Source organism: Oryctolagus cuniculus, chromosome 18, assembly GCF_964237555.1.
Source record: "Oryctolagus cuniculus chromosome 18, mOryCun1.1, whole genome shotgun sequence".
Lineage (NCBI taxonomy): Eukaryota > Metazoa > Chordata > Mammalia > Lagomorpha > Leporidae > Oryctolagus > Oryctolagus cuniculus.
Genome location: NC_091449.1, coordinates 13863747 through 13880220, shown reverse-complemented (window position 1 = coordinate 13880220; position 16474 = coordinate 13863747). Strand labels below are relative to the sequence as shown.

General features: G+C 56.7%; 2 protein-coding genes across 2 annotated transcripts in view; one reads left to right on the top strand and one right to left on the bottom strand.

Annotated features, from left to right (window-relative positions):
• Positions 1 to 2042: 2042 nt before the first annotated feature.
• Positions 2043 to 16380, bottom strand: BLVRB (biliverdin reductase B). Its single transcript, XM_008251509.4, has 5 exons — positions 16036 to 16380; positions 9856 to 10020; positions 9624 to 9713; positions 5551 to 5679; positions 2043 to 2288 (listed from the first exon to the last, which is right to left on the bottom strand). The coding sequence occupies exons 1-5, from the start codon at positions 16112 to 16114 to the stop codon at positions 2131 to 2133; spliced, it is 621 nt and encodes a 206-aa protein (XP_008249731.1). The 5' UTR covers positions 16115 to 16380; the 3' UTR covers positions 2043 to 2130.
• The window catches only part of SPTBN4 (spectrin beta, non-erythrocytic 4), a 93514-nt gene continuing 79326 nt past the window's right edge, over positions 2287 to 16474 (top strand). Inside the window, exon 1 of the mRNA XM_070062203.1 lies at positions 2287 to 3048. The gene's annotated coding sequence lies outside the window, so the exon portion shown is untranslated. The remainder of the gene's footprint in view (positions 3049 to 16474) is intronic.

Here is a 16474-nt window from a genome sequence, read left to right as displayed (position 1 = left end):
TAAAGGCCAGCCAATAGTTAGGCGCGGCCTGCGTTGCCTGGGTGACCGCGGTCCCGCCCCTCCCGCACAGCCGGGGGCCTCCCGGTCCCCAGGACTCAGCGGCACGTCCTCTCGTGGTCTCTCCCTCTCTCAGGGGCTGCTCGCGGCTCCCCGCTGCCCCAGAGGCAGAATCTAAACTCGTCAGCCCCGAAGCGTTCCCGGTCTGTCCTTCGCCCGGGTTCGCTGCTAGTTTCTGTGAAATGGTTTCACTCGGGCTTCGTTTCCGCGTTCGCAGGAATTTTGTCTTCCTTCCCTGCTGCACCCCAGGGGCCTACAACAGCGCCAGGTGCACAGCAAGCCCTCAACATGGAGAGTGAAAGGTCTCCGGCTTTTTTTCCTTTTAAAGATTTATTTATTTGAAAGGCAGAGTTGCGGAGAGTAAAACAGACCTTCCATCTGCTGGTTCACTGCCCAGCTGGTCACAACGGTGAGGGCTGGGGCAGGCCGAAGCCAGGAGCTTTGAACTCCACTTGGGTGTCCTGTGTGGGTGGCAGGGGCCCAAGTGCTGGGCTGTCCCCTGCTGCTTTCCCAGGCGCATTAGCAGGGAGCTGATCAGAGGCGGAGCAGCCAGGACTTGAACTGGCACCCATATGGGATGGGGCACTGCAGGCGGTGGTTTAACTTGCCACGCCACAGCACTGGCCCAGGCCTCGGGCTCTTTAAACTTGTTTCCTCACGCTGAAAATGTGCCCTCGGTTCCCAGGTGCCTCTCACTGGAGGAACTCAGCTCAAAGGTCCCCTCTGGGGAGCCCTCCCCGGCTCCTCTGCCTGTGTCTCCCCCACTGTGGTCCTGGGCTGTCACTGTGTGTGCTGTGGGTCCCCTAACAACAGGCAGCACGGGTATCGTGGTCACCCACTGCTTGGTGTGGACGCTGGGTTGCTCAGCAGGTAGCCAGTGGCAGGGAAATAGGATGGATATAAAACACTGGTGCTGCCGCACTCCCACAGGTGTTCACTGTGGGAGGAGGGAAGCGGTTTTGTCCAATCCACCTGTGGGCAGGGAGATTGAAACCCCCTCAGACCGGTTCTGGCCAGTTTGAGCTTGTCAGCCAAGCCATCCTGTGGTTTGCAATGGGAGTTACCTGGTGGTGGGGGTATAATAGGAAGGGGAGTAGGGAAAGATTGGCTGACCCAGGCCAGTGAGAGGTGTCCCTGAAGAACAAAGGGACAGTGGATGCCAGAGAGGGACCTGGTTAGGAGGGGGCAACCCTCCCCCTCCCCCACCCCAAACCTGCCCCTCCTCCAGGGCCTCCATCTCAAAACTCCACTGCGAAGCCACACCCAGAGTAGAACCTGGCTTTGCTTCCGGGGTGCCCCGCCCTCTCGGGACTGTCCCCTCAGGCTCTGGAGCTGTCATCCCAGGGCCTCTCCCCCACCCCCCACCCCCAAGGGCCCTGCCTTGGTCCCATTCCCATCTCCCCTCCCCACAGCAGCCAAGAGCAGCTTTATGAAACAGGAACCTGCCTGCTGCTCGCGCTGTCCTCTCCTTAGACGGAGCTCTGCAGGGTTCTGCCCAGGGAGCAGGCTCTCGGGAGTGCCGTCCCCCCCTCAGAACAGTCGCCCTATGGCAGACTTGACTTCCTTCAAGGAGCCGTGGGCTTTCTGCAGGGAATGCTGGCAGGCCCTAGAAGCTTCTCTGGGCTGCTTCTTACTAAACCAGTTCCCTGCAAAGCCCTTTTTGCTGCTCAAGCTGGGTCACAGGCACCCCTTGTGGAGTGCCCAGGCCTCTGTGCGTCGTCCGTCAGGGCTGACTGTTCCGGGTTGTCACCACCAGGGCCTGGGCCGTCTCCCACCCCTGGACTGTGAGAGCCACGAGTGCAGGACTTAGGGCTGTCCCCACTGGGCTCTCAGCACGGGGCTGTGCACGGAACAGGGACTTGGTTCACTGTTACTGAGCAGATGAAGAAACGCCCAGGAAATCTCACACACAGGCAGAGAGACACAGAAGGAAGTACTCGGGGCAGAAGCAGAGCCTGGGAGAATCAGAGTCGAGTCCTCTACACTTATCGGGAGCTCTCGGCTCAGGATTTATTGCTCTCTTCCTTGGTGTCTCCTTTCCGGGAATGCCGCCCTCCCTGATGGGCCGGAGTGCTAGTCGTACTGGTGCGAGGGGTAGGCAGTGTGCCCGTCGTACTCGTCCGTGGTCAGACAGCGCAGCATGAAATGGCCCAGGTCGTGTTTGGAGATGACCCTGGAGGTCCCCCGTCCATCCGTTGTCACCGAGTAGGCCCCGGTGAGCGGCTGACTGCCTGGGAGGGAAAAGCAGAGGGTCTGGGTGAAACACAGGTCCTCTCCCATCTTCTAACACGCGGTGCAGCCCTACTGTGCGCCCGGAACCGAGGGTGTGACCATCAGGAGTGGACCGCGCGTGTGCAGGCGCTCATCCATACCCACAGCCTCGTTCACCCCGCAGAGAAGTAGCCCGGCGCTCAGGACGCTGCCGTTCCACTGGAGAACACAAGAAGTATGGTAAGAGAGGAAAACGGAAGGTATGTTAGAGCGGAGGCCGGGCCGGAGCCCGCAGTGAACCTGCTGTAGAAATGGACAATCGGAGTCAGACACAAAGTCAGACCTCGGTGGCGGAGGGCCGCTTCCCCGGCAGAGCCCAGATGCGCCTGCCGTGTCCAGGCAGTGGGAGAGCCTGAGCAGCCCGCGTGTCCCAGCCTCAGGAGGACCGCTGGCTCCACCTTCGTGGGGAGAGCAGACAGACACAACGTGGCTGTTGAGAGACGGTCGCTCAGGACTGTGCTAATTAAAACCAGTATCTGCCAGTGACCAACGACACTTGGGGATCAAACCTCCTGCCGGCCCTGCAGGGATGGCTGGGCTCGAGTGCAGAGCCCACTCTGGGCAGCTCTGCCCGTCATGCTCAGGCTGAAGCTGTGAGAAAACCACCGGAAAGGCCCAGAAGGTGGGACACGGAAGGACACAGCTTGGGGACTGCACACTGGAGGGGACCTGGCAGCTGAGAGATCTGCCATCGTGAGTGGGCTCCGCCTGCGGGCAGAGGTAGGTGGAGGGTACTTGTTGGGCAAATCTGATTAGACTCTGGATACTAAATGACACAATAGCCTTCCCTTAGTTGTAACTAGGTAATTTTTTTAAATGATTTATTTTATCCATTGGAAAGGCAGAGAGAAAGAGAGAAGGAGAGACAGGCAGATCTTCCATCCATTGGTTTAGCCCCCAAAAGGCCCAGGGCTGAGCCAGGCTGAAATCAGGAGCCAGGAACTCCATCGGGGTCTCCCATGTGGGTGCAGAGGCCCAAGCACTTGGGCCATCTTCCGCTGCCTTCCCAGGCACCTAAGCAGGTGCTGGATCTGAATAGGAGCAGCCAGGGCTCAAACCGGCACTCTGATATGGGGTGCCGGTGTCGCAGGTAGCGGCTTAACTGGGTGCGCCACAACAGTGGTCCCTGTGGTAATGTTTTTTTGTTTTTTTGTTTTTTGTTTTTTGACAGGCAGAGTGGACAGTGAGAGAGAGAGACAGAGAGAGAAAGGTCTTCCTTTGCCGTTGGTTCACCCTCCAATGGCCGCTGCTGCAGCCGGCGCACCGCGCTGATCCGATGGCAGGAGCCAGGAGCCAGGTGCTTTTCCTGGTCTCCCATGGGGTGCAGGGCCCAAGCACCTGGGCCATCCTCCACTGCACTCCCTGGCCATAGCAGAGAGCTGGCCTGGAAGAGGGGCAACCGGGACTAGAACCCGGTGTGCCGGCGCCGCAAGGTGGAGGATTAGCCTATTGAGCCACGGCGCCGGCTCGGTAATGGTTTTTTGTAAGCATCTTTCTTCTTGGGCGATGCCTGTCAGGAGTAAAGTGTGGCAATGTCTGCAACTTAAACGATAAAGCAAAAAAGAAAATACCAGAAACAACCAACCAACCAACCAACCAACCAAATATGTATGTTCGTGCAGGCAGTTGGCCTCGTGGCTGATGCTGGTTAAGAAGCCTGAGGCCCACATCTGAGTGCCTGGGTTCGAGCCCCAGCTCCAGTTCTGGACCCCAGCTCCCCACCAATGCAGTTCCCCTGGGAGGAGTGGTGATGGCTCATGTGGTTGGGTGCCTGCCACCTTCATGGGAGCCCTGGATTGGGTCACTGACTCCTGGCTCCAGGCCTGGATGTGGGAGGCATCTGGGCACTAGTAAACAGGAGCTCTCTGTCTGTCTCTTCCTAAGTCTCAGATTTCCATAAAAATTATGTGTATATATGGAGAGAGCGAGAATAGGGTAAAATGCTAACCACTGAAGCCAGACAAACCTCAGCATTTCTGGAGGTTTCAAAGTATTTACACACACAGACATGCGAAACAAACAAACAAACAAAGGGAAATCCTAAGTAATTTCGGCCATGATATCTTGAGTCACTGCACACCCCTGTTTACAGTGAGGAAAGTGAGGCCCCCATGGGGCTGGGATTTCCCTCCAGCTTCTCCATCACACAGCTTTGCTGCTGGCTCTTGTCGGAAAGCCCCCTTCCCCGAGCCTTAGCAACGGACCCCATTTGAGCCCCTACAGTGTGGGCCTCCTTCTGCCAGTGGTCCCAGCAGACAGAGAGCTCCTCTTCCAGTCCTCCCTGCCTCCAAAAATCACTCGGACTTGTTCCCTCTGCAAGGGGCCATCCCCTACAGAGCTTACGTGTCTCCAAGTCTGCTCTGTTGTCCCTCCTGGCTTATAACGACCGACCACCAGGCGCACGACCCCTAACACAACAGATGTGGCCTGAATGAATGACTCCCTCCCTGTGGCTGAAACCCCTATGTCTCTCAGTATACAGCCCAGTCCCAGGAGGGGAAATGAGATTCCTCCTACAGCACCACCCCCAGGTGGGTTCCCCGTACGGGTTCACCGACAAGCATTTATCGAGCACCTGCTGCATGCTAGACCCTGTTCTGGGGCCCAGGAAGACGGAAGCTGTGCCTCGAAGTGGTGAGGGAGACACACTAAAGGTGAACGGAACAGCTGCTGTGTGTGCTGAAGTTCAAGTCCCGACTCCTTGCACAGGGGCCGGCCCTAGTGACTCCCTTCTGCTCAAAGATGGCAGTAGAGGTGGCATGGAGTGGCTTCCGACTCTAGAACACGGAAGACAATCTAGTGGGTCAGGCGTTTGGCAAAGAGGTTAAGTCGCCACTTGGGACGCCTGCGTCCGGGGTCGGATCACCTGGTCTGAGTCCTGGCTCCTCCGCTTCCAATCCAGGTTCCTGCTACTATGCACTCTGGGAAGCCGATGACGGCTCAAGTGCTTGTGTCCCTGCCACCCTCGTGGGAGACCTGGATTGAGCTCTGAGCTCCTGGCTTCAGCCGGGCCCAGCCCTGGCTATTATGGGGAGTACATCAGCAGACAGAGGAAGAGGCTACCATAACAATGATGGCTGCTGGGTTACACGTTGGCGGTGCTGGGAGACCAGAATGTCAGGACAGAGACCCAATGGAGCAAGGAGGACAGGGTGGGGGAGGGCCTCGCGGACGCTGGCAGAGGCTGGCGGTGGCGGGGCCGCCGGTCTCCACCCCACTCACCGATGTGTGGTGGCATCACCGCCACGTACTTCAGCCCAGACTCCTGCAGCACCTTGTGCATCCGGATGTGGTCATCGGTCACGTCCTGCAGTCTTGGGGGCACCTTGGCCGGGTCCCACAGCAGGAAGGCTGTGGAGGGGGGGCACACAGGGCAGGGTCAGCCTGGGCTCTCTTCTCTTGGTACCAGGACAAAACCCTGCAAGGGCTCACTTCTGCCTTCCCATTGCAAACCACAGCAGCCGTCTCGGCCTCCTCCGTCTGTCTCCCGGAGGAGCCGGCCACAGCCGTCTCGGCCTCCTCCATCTGTTTCACGGAGGAGCCGGCCACAGCCGTCTCGGCCTCCTCCGTCTGTCTCACGGAGGAGCTGGCCGCAAAACACAGGCATCCCAAGTCTGAGCTCTTCTCACTCGGCCTGGTCCTGTCCGCTGGGACTTCTTGCTTGGGCCAGCACAGCTGCCCCCTCCCTGGTCTCCATGCCCTGCCCCCCACACAGCCAAAGGGGGTCACGGCTGCCTGTCTGCACTCTGACATCGCCCACCACTGCCTTAGCAACTGCTGATCCCTCTGCCTGCAGTGCAGTTCCCTCAGGCCCACAGGGCTCCCTCCTTGCAGACTTTGCTCAAAGGTCACCTTTCAGGGAGGCTCCCCCTCTCATTTAAAATTGCAAATGACCCCTTCCCCCAGCCGGCAGCCCCACGCCCCACCCCCTTCTCCTGCTGCCGCCCCAGCAAGTCACCTGTGGGTTTGTTTCCTATCTCCCTCCCCTCAGCAGGAGGTCAACCCTGCAGGGCAGGGACCTTGCCTATAGTGTTCAGGGCTCCACTCCCAGAAAGGCCCAGAACACAGCAGGCTCTGCTTAGCATACACCAAGCTGTAACACAGGCTGTCACTCACACTCACCTGTCCCAGAGCTAGACTAAATGTCGGGGAGCCCCATCTACCCCGGGCCAGTCACCCAGGGTGAGCGAACTTGCCAGTCGGTGTGACTGATGATCTCACTGATTCACAGGGACCATGCAGAGGGAGAACTGAGGCTCCGAGGCTCAGTGTAAAGCTGGGGCCCAAGGCTACACAGCAAGGGCCCTGGGCCCATCACACAGCCTCCCTTCTGTAACCTTAACTCTAGTCTGTGTCTTACCTTGAGCTTCTTTTCTCAATTGTTTTTAAAGATTTATTTATTTATTTATTTGAAAGGCAGAGTGATCTTGCAACCACTGGTTCACTCCCCAAATGCCTGCAAGGGCAGAGCCAGGGCCGGGCCAGGCAGAAGCAGGAGCCCAGAACTCCATCCAGGTCTCAAATGTGGAGGGGCCCATGTAATGATACATTGCCTTCTGGGCACATTAGCAGGGAGCTGGATCCGAACCCAGGCACTTTGATACAGGATGCAGGAGTCCCGAGTGGTGGCTGAAAACCCACTGCACCATAACACTCTCCCACCCAGATGCTGCTGTTTTTTAGTTATTTATTTGAAAAGCAGAGTGACAGAGACCTTGCTTTTGCTGGTTCATTCCCCAAATGGCCAGGGCTGGTCTAGGCCGAAACCAGGAGCCCAGAACTCTATCTGGGTCTCCCACGTGGGTGCAGGGGCCCTAGCACTTGGGCCGTCTTCCACTGCTTTCCCAGGTGCATTAGCAGGAAGCTGGATGGAAAGCGAACCGGGGCTTGAAGCTGATGCCGGTGTCACAGCAGCGGCTTACCCTGCTGGGCAACACCTGCCCGCCCGGGTTTCTTTCTAATCCTCTGAGCCGCCTCTAGGATCCGGTCCTCCCCAAGTCCTCATGGATAGACTCCAAGCTCCTTAGGATCCTTCTACTCCTTTCCTTGAAGCTTGAACGTGGAGGGAAATTCAACTCAAGAGAGGGGAGAACAGGACTGGTGTCCGCGTGTCAGGTGTGACGACACGTGTGGTTCCAGGCACAGATGCCCTTTTCTGCCTCAGGAGTGGCCCCTGGTGTCCCTGGGTCTGCAACTCCATCTCACGTGGTTTAGGAAAACAGCGCCACCACGTGTGTGCACGCAGACAGGCTGGTTCTGATAGAGTTAACAGAGCTCACACGGGGACTCTTGCGTGTGGCAGGAACACGGTGCTCACGGTACTGGTCTTGCGACTTTCCTGTCTGAGATGTTTCATAATTTTGAAATCACTTCTAAATAAAAGTTAAAAATTAAAACGAGGCACGGACGTTTGGTGCAGGGGTTAAATCACTGCTTGTGGTGCCTGCATCCCATATCAGAGTGCCTGGGTTCAAGTCCTGGCTTGGCTTCGGATCCCAGCTTCTTGCTAATGCACTCTGAGAGCCAGCAGGTGATGGCCGCAGTCCTTGGATTCCTGCCAGCCACTTAGAGGCCCGGATGGAATTCCAGGCTCCTGGCTTTGGTGGGGTCCAGCCTTTGCTGTTGCAGGAATTTAGGGAGTGAATCACAGGTTGCACATTCTGTCTGTCTCTCTGCCTTTCAAAGGATTTTTTTTTAAAAAAGATTTATTTATTTGAAAGAGTTACAGAGAGAGAGAGAGAGAGAGAGAGAGAGAGATTGATCTCCTGTCCACTGGTTCTCTCCCCAAATAGATGGAACGGCTAGAACTGGGAGCCAGGAGCTTCCTCAGGGTCTCTCATGTGGGTGTAGGGGCCCAAGGACTTGGGCCATCTTCCACTGCTTTCCCAGGCCACAGCAGAGAGCTGGATAGGAAGAGGAGCAGCCGGGACTTGAACTGGTGCCCACATGGGATGCCAGTGCCATAGGCAGCAGCTTTACCTGCTCTGTCCCAAGGATTTTTTTTTTTTTAAGTAAAAGGGGGGAAAAAGGCAATAAATCCTGGCACACTAATACTTTTCAAAAATCCAAGCAAAATATTTTCAGAAATTAAGTCAATTTTCCAGTTTCTTCCATGAAAGCAAAGCCTAATTTAAAACACTTAAATTGATCTTCAAGACAGGATAGAGGGGCCGGCGCTGTGGCATAGCAGGTTAACGCCCTGGTCTGAAGCACCGGCATCACATATAGGTACTGGTTCTAGTCCCGGCTGCTCCTCTTCCAATCCAGCTGTCTGCTATGGCCTGGTAAAGCAGTAGAAGATGGCCTGGGTGCTTGGGCCCCTGCACCCATGTGGGAGACCCAGAAGAAGCTCCTGACTCCTGTCTTCGGATTGGTGTAGCTCTGGCCATTGTGGCCATCTGGGGAGTGAACCAGCGGATGGAAGACCTCTCTCTCCCTCTGCTTCTCTTCTCTCTGTGTAACCCTGACTTTCAAATAAATAAATAAATAAATAAAAGATACCCCCCCCCAAAAAAAGGGTAGAAAAAGGAAAATGAAGAGCTACTCTAAAACTGTAGCTTATTACTTTTCCATTTCAAAGCTTGGGGAACAAAGGACCATAAACAACTTTCCTTCCTGTCCTTGGCCAGGTCCAGCCCCTGGGCCTCGGTGCCCCTGCCCTTTCCCACTTCCAAGACACAGAGGCAGGGTGTGAACCTGGGGGAGACGGACAGCCAGGTGCACTGCCAGCACTGAGCCACAGCAGGGAGACAACCCCAGCCAGTATTCCCTGAGCACCTACTGTGTGCCATGTTGAGCGCAAGCACTCAGAGGAGTTTTGTAAGGCTGACGTGGCCTTTATCCCCAGGGTGCTCAGATACCACCCAGCACACAGCAGGTGCTTACTCAATGCTGTTAGCATTAACTGCACCCGTTGGGCACCCTGTAGCCTTCCTTTTGAGTTGCTCAGGAGAGCTCCTTGTTTAATGTCCCCCTGCCCATAGTTGGCACCTCTTGAGTGCCAACCTGCCACATACCCACGACTCTGGCACTTGCCCTGCCAGGCTCCCATAGGCCTCCTCAGCTTCTTGCATCCCACACCCCGCCCTGATTATTTGGAAGGTCAGTGTAACCATGGCCCTGTTACCCCTCTCTTACAGGGTCCTGGGCTGTACTGGTCACTGCTTTGTCCTCAGCAAGATTTGATAATACATGGTGACCTTGATGGCTTCAGTGCTACTTGTCCCAGGGCCCTGGGCTGTCCATCCTGTTCCCACCCAGTGGTTCAGCCCCCACACCGTGACCCCACCACCCACCCGATGTGCAGGCCACGACCTTGTCCACGCCGTGAGCCTTCATGGCTGCTACAATGTTCCGGGTGCCCTCGGACATCACAGTGGTGGGACCTTAGAGGGGACAGAGAGTGGCTGTCACCGGTGGGCGGAGGTGGAGGTGGCGGCAGGGGTGGCAGAGGGGGGGCCGGGGGTGGGGGTGGTGCCGCAGGTCGAGGTGTAGGGAGGGGCCGTGGGCAGAGGGGAGGCTCAGTACTGAGGTCATTGCCAGTGCCCAGCAGCACAATGACAGCATCCTGGCCGGCCACGGTCTTGTCCACGTCGGCTGCCTGCAGGACGTCACCCACCACCACATGGGCTGGCTTGGGCCCCTCCTTCGGCAGCCTGGAGGGGTCGCGCACCAGCACAGTGACTTCGTAACCTGTGGGCAGAGAGGGTGGGAGAGGGTGGTCAGTGGGCTGGTGGGATGGGTTTCAGGGGCTGCTCCCCGAGGGCACTGTGAACCCCAAAGGCGTTCCCCGGGTCCTCTGTCCTGGGTCAGTGGACTTCAAACATTTTTGCTGGTAAAATTACAGTAGATGTTAAAATAGGACAATGCACGTGGACACACAAATTGCCTTCCCCTCCCTCCAGCAACCAATGGGTTAATGTTTGCTGCCCATGGGCTGTGCCCCCAACCCCACCCATGGTCAAGGAAACAGGTGCAGAGGAGGATATGAGTTGCCCAAAGATTGGCCAGCTCTGGGATTGGTCTCAGATGCTGTCCTGGTCCAGCCCTCTGGTGGTGATTCCCTCCCTCAGTGGTCACCAAAGATTTTAGTGTCACCTCCCTAGGTCCCCTCCCAAGGGCACTTTGAGTACCTCTGTCTCCTCAAATGTACACACAGAGCCAGCCACACACACACACACACACACACACACAGCCACACAGGGGAGGAGGGGTGTTCCTGTGTGGTTGTTTTGCAATGGTGACATTTGCAAAACAAAGCCAATAATGGTGGTCTGCAGAGAGCTGACCTTTGTCCCCTCCCAGATTCACCCACTGAAGCCCTCACCCCCAGGGCCGCCACCTGGAGGGAGGGGCCTGGTTTCAACAGGTTCTAAGGGTGGGGCCCGTGATGGGATTAGCAACTTTTGAGAGAGTAAGAATAGAGAGCAGGAGGCAAGCTATCGTGATCCCGTGAGGACACAGCGCAAGGCTGCCCCTGTAACCTGGGAAGAGACCGCGTCTGGCAGCCCCTTGGCCTTGCACTTCCCAGCCTCTGCCGCTGGGGCGGCTCAGTGACAGCTGCCAGCCTGACTGAGACATCGCTCAAGATCACTCTCTTCCCTGGGGAAATGGCTGACCGACCGCCAGGCCAGGGCGCAGCCGGGGCTGCAGCACCCGGTATGGCCAGCGGGGGGCAGTGCCTGCAGAGTGGTGGGTTCCCTTGAAAGGACACAGCAACCCCCTAAGGGCCCCCACCAGGCTAATCGCCAACGGTCAGAGCCCCCAAAAGAAGAGTCCTACCTATCAGGAGGTGTGAGCGCATGATACAGCTGTGACAGCTGTGATACAGCTGGGCTCAGGAAAGCGTCAGGGAAGAGGAACAAGAACAGGATTCTTCCAGTTCTCTGATGGCTGCCATCAGCTACTTCAACGTAAACAGAGGAAGGGAGATTTCCAGCTGTGGGGCAGTGACACTGATAATAACGAGAAGCGACAATACGTAATCTCTTGGGGACAGGGTTGTGGCATAAGGGGTGAAGCCACTGCCCTATGGGTCCTGGCTCCTGTTCCTGCTGCTCCACTTCTGATTCAGCTCCCTGCTAATGGCGTGGGAAAAGCCTCTGCCACCCACGTGGGAGACCCAGATGAAGCTCCTGGCTTTAGCCTGGCCTAACGCTGGCTGCTGCAGCCATCTAGGGTGTGAACCAGCGGATGGAGAGCTCTCTCTCTCTCTGTCTCTCTGTAACTCTTTCAAATACATAAATAAAATCTTAAAAATAAGATAAAAGCACCTCACTGGGGCTGGCACTGTGGCATAGTGGGTGAAGCCACTGCCTACAGTGCCAGCATCCCATATGAGCACCGGTTTGAGTCCCGGCTGCTCCACTTCCGATCCAGCTCTCTGCTATGGCCTGGGAAAGCAGTGGAAGATGGCCCAAGTCCTTGGGAGACCTGGAAGTAGTTCTTGGCTTTGTGTCAGCCCAGCTCCCAGCCATCGCAGCCATCTGGGGAGTGAGCCAGCCACCTCTCTTTCTCTTCCTCTGCATCTCTGTAACTTTGCCTTTCAAATTAAAAAAAAAAAAAAAAAAGCAACAGCACCTCACTAAGTAATCTGTACAGAGTGCTCACTTGAGCCAGCTGCTGAGTGCTGTGCACACATCGGCTCACTTAACACTCAACACAACCTGGGTGGAGCCCCAGCCCCGCCCACCGACCCTGGGCAGGTCACTAAAGCTCTGGGTCACGGGGTCTTTATTTGTAGGGCCTGGCGTTGTGGCGCAGTGGGTTAAGCCTCCACTTGCAACACCAGCATCCCATATCCCATACCCACATCCCAGCATTGGTTTGAGTCCTCGCTGTTCCGCCTCTGATCCAGCTCTCTGGGAATGCACCTGGGAAAGCAGTGGATGATGGGTCGACTCCTTGGGCCCTGCCATCCCCCCAGAGACCTGGATGGAGCTGCAGACAGTTGAGGAATGAAGCAGCAGATGGAAGATCTCTTCTGCTTTTCAAATAAATAAATCTTTTTTTAAAAAAGGAAAATCACATTTAAATGCGAGATTCCTTTTTTTTTTTTTTTTTTTTTTTGACAGGCAGAGTGGATAGTGAGAGAGAGACAGAGAGAAAGGTCTTCCTTTGCCGTTGGTTCACCCTCCAATGGCCGCCACGGCTAGCGCGCTGCGGCCGGTGCACCGCACTGATCCGATGTCAGGAACCAGGTACTTATCCTGGTCTCCCATGGGGTGCAGGGCCCAAGGACTTGGGCCATCCTCCACTGCACTCCCGGGCCACAGCAGAGAGCTGGCCTGGAAGATGGGCAACCGGGACAGAATCCAGTGCCCCGACCGGGACTAGAACCCGGTGTGCCGGCGCCGCAAGGCGGAGGATTAGCCTAGTGAGCCGCGGCGCCGGCCGAGATTCCATTTTTAAAGAGAAGAAAACATAAGCCTAAATCTTAGTGACTTCAGAATAGGCAGTGGTGTCTGAGCCATGACACCCAAAGTAACAGCAGCAGTAAGAGGAGACACTTGGAACATCAGCACAATGAAAAACCTCCCACTCCTGAGGAACCTGTTCAGGACGGGAGGGAAACTCTGTAAGTCATCGTGTCTGGCATGTAGAAAAGACAACCTGTTAGGCAGGAAGTGGGAGATGGGCCTATGTGCGTGGGAGGGGCCCACGGTAAAGAAAGCACCTGTGGGAAGTGACTTAGCGGCCTGGAAACAGCCCGGAATTTTCCGCTACAAAGTCCTGCCACACCTCAAGAACTTTAGAGGTGGTCCCTGCCTTACCCCCAAGGAAAGAACCCCAGGAGAATCCTCTCTGCTCAGCACCAAGAATCCTGCTCTGTCCCGTGACATCGGGTGAGAAAACCCCCACGGCTTCGCTCTCAGGACAGCCTCGGTGCCTCCCCAGCACTGAGTAGTGAGACCCTGGGAGAAACCTGCCAGCTGCACACCCTGCAAGCTTTTTGTCCATGAGAACAGGGAGGAGGGCGAGGAGAATGCGGAGGGAAGAACCCGGCCCTACTCCCTTGTAAGCCCCGGTGCGAACAGACTGCTCCGGTCACTCCCTCGGATGCCCGCCTGGTCTGGGCTAATGCGCTCGCCACGACTCCCGGGCTCACTCTGAACCCTTTCTTGTTCAACGACAGGAACCTCTGTTCCACACATAGATCTGAACGGACATCTCTCCCAAGGAGCTGCACAAGTGGCCAGCAGCCATCAGGGAAATGCAAAGTGGCACAGAGCCCAGTGGGAGTGGGAGTGCCCCGGCGAGGAGGCTGGAACCCTCACGGCTGGCTCAGGGCAGTGCTGAATGCAGACAGCCTGTGGCAGCTCCACGGATTAAACACAGCCACCCTGTGACCCAGCAATCACAGTCCTCCACAAAGGCCCAAGAGGAAGGAAGCCATTTTCACACAAAAACGCGCACACCCTTCGTAACTGCCAAATACTATCAGCTGATGCATGGGCACAGACTGCGTGCGACAGATGGACAATGCAGTAGTAGCTGGCACTGAGAAAAAGCTGCTTACTGATACATGTTAGCACATGCTTACTGATACATGTTAGCACATGCCTGAACCTCCAGAGCATGGCTTTTGCTGAACTGAAGAACCCAGTCACGTGGTTACTTCCATATTCCTGTCCAGAACAGGCAAAGCCATACAAACAGGAAGTAGATGAGTGGCTGCCCAGGCCTGGGGGAGGGGATGGATAACAAAACAGGGTGTGTGTGGGGGCGATGACTTCAAGGTTTCGTTTTTTTTTTTTTTAGGTTTATTTATTCTTAAAAGATTTATTTATTTATGTATTTGAAAGGCAGAATGACAGAGGTAGAGGGAGAGGGAGAAAGAGAGATCTTCCATCTGCTGGTTCACTCACCAAATGGCTGCAGCAGCCAGGGCAGTGCTGGGCAGAAGCCAGGAACTCCATCCTGGTCTTCTACATGGATGGCAGAGACTCAAGCACTTGGGCCATCCTCTGCTGCCTTCCCAGGTGCATTAGTAGGGAGCTGGATTGCAAGTGGAGGGCCGGGACTGCTACAGTTAAGTTGTAGTGGACATGCCCCTTTTGAGGTTTTTCTTAACCCTCAATACAAAACAGATTTCACAGCCTGGCCCAGTGCACACAAACCCACACATACAGACTTGAAACAAATGTTTCATAAAACCAATAGTTAACAGGTGACACCGGCTGATACTGTGACTTAGCCCTGTAACCCAGTTTGGGAAGCACCCTACTGGAACAACTCTACAGGGTGTTATCATGCCCATTCTGAGGACGGGAGAACCTAGGCGATGCTAGGTAACGGAGCCCGGATCACACGGCCAGTAAGTAGAATCTGATCCAGGGCCCACAGAATTCAATGCAAGGAGTGTTTACCGAGCACCAACTACATGCGGTCAGCACCTCCCATCCATTATCTACTTTAATCATCACAGGAGCCCAGGGCAAGCGCTAGTAATTTCATCCCTGTCTTGCATGTATCTGAGACACAGACACTTGGCCACACAGGTGGGAAACTCCTTGGATGTGGGCAGCCGGTTGTCGGAGCCCAGGCCTGTCAGGACCCTTGGTCCTTATAAATCCATCCAGGGGCACGAAGGCTCCGTTCAACCAAGCTCCTCCTCTTTCGGGCGGTGGGGACCGCTCCGGGCCACAGTGAAGAAGCCTCCCCTAGGCTGCAGCTCCCAGCCCTCAGGTGCAGTCCCAGCCCTCACCAGCAGGGGGGCAGGGGCAAGTCAGAAATGTGGGATTACAGGAAAACTGCTAAAAAGGAAAGTTTGATCCTCACCATGACTCAGCATTTCTCAACTTCTCCCTACTTCTTCCTTCTTCACCCTCCCCCAGAAATACTGACCAGGCACGTCCACAGCTCCCCCCGTTCTGGGGGAGAGGCAGCCAGGGTCTTGGCTAGTGGGGGAAGGGCGAACGGTGGGGCCTCAGGAGGAGATTTCAGGGGTAGCCCCTCCAAAGGCAAGCTGTGTTGGGATACGGGAGAGAGTGGCTCCGCGGTGGCCTCCACCCTTTTGGGGCACCCAGATAGCCTGTATCACACAGAGTCAACAAGGCCAGCAGGGGTGCGGCCCGTATCTGGAGTGTCCAGGTCCCCGCCAGGGTAACCTCTGGACAGTGGCGGCAGCTACCCTCTCTCCTGCTCACCCTGCTCCTGGTCAGCCGCGCTGGCTTTCCCGAGTGCCAGGTTTTGCTCTGGTGCCCAGGCCGGGAGCTGGTAGATCTCTTCCGTGGTTCAGAGCACCAGCTGGATTCAAATCCCAGCTCTGCCACTTACCAGATGTGTGAAATTGGGGAAGTCACTTTCTGGGCCTCAGTTTTCTCATCTGTCAAGTGGGGTAATAGCTACTAGTTCCCACCCCTCAGGAGGCCCTCAAGGATTTAGACTTAGAGAAAGCAGTGCTAGGCAGCAAGCTGGGGCGCAAAGAACTCGCACCCGCCGCACCTGCACCCGCATCCGCAGCACCGCAGTTTCCAAGAGCCTCGATTTACTTACTGGGCTCCTGGAGGCTCCTAGGTGCCTACGGGCAGTTCTTTTGCCACGGACTCACAGGAGATTGGGGCTCCCGGTGGCCACCTGCTCTGCGCCCGGAATCCCCCCACACCTGACTGGGACAAGCCTGGCCCCAAGCCGCCTCCCGGCTGAGCCCACCGGCCTCCCCTTTCCCGCGTGTCCAGGACGCCCCCAACCCGCCCCGGTTCATGCCTGCTTGCACCGCCTGCGCCAGGGTGGTTTGCCCGGTGTTGCCGGTGGCGCCGAAGATCGCGATCTTCTTGACGGCCATGCTATGGGGTCGCGAGCGTGCGAGGCCTCAGAGTCTCAGGACGCGCGGGAACCCACAGGCTCCGGGGCGGCGTTCTCCGTCCTTTAGCCAGGAGCACTGGGCGGAGCCTGGGTCCGACGGCGCCGCTTCAGCCCCGCCTCGGACAAGGCCCCGCCCACTGCTCAGGCCCTGTGGGCGGGGTCTCCCTGGCCCCTCCCCGTGCTGGGAAGAACCTGAGTAGGCAGAACAGGAATCAGCTCTCCACGCACCACTTAGGCTCGGGGGCGGGACCCTGCAGGTCACGCCCCACCCGGGAAGGGAGCGATTGGGCGGGGCCCCGAGCGTGCGTCAAGCTGAGGCCCCGCCCCCGCGCTCCTGTGC

Coding starts and splice junctions, on each gene's coding strand:
- BLVRB (XM_008251509.4), bottom strand. CDS start 16,114: ATGGCCGTCAAGAAGATCGCGATCTTCGGCGCCACCGGCAACACCGGG. Junction 10,021..16,035: donor GGCGCAGGCGGTGCAAGCAG/GCATGAACCGGG, acceptor CTCTGCCCACAG/GTTACGAAGTCACTGTGCTG. Junction 9,714..9,855: donor GGGCACTGGCAATGACCTCA/GTACTGAGCCTC, acceptor GTCCCCTCTAAG/GTCCCACCACTGTGATGTCC.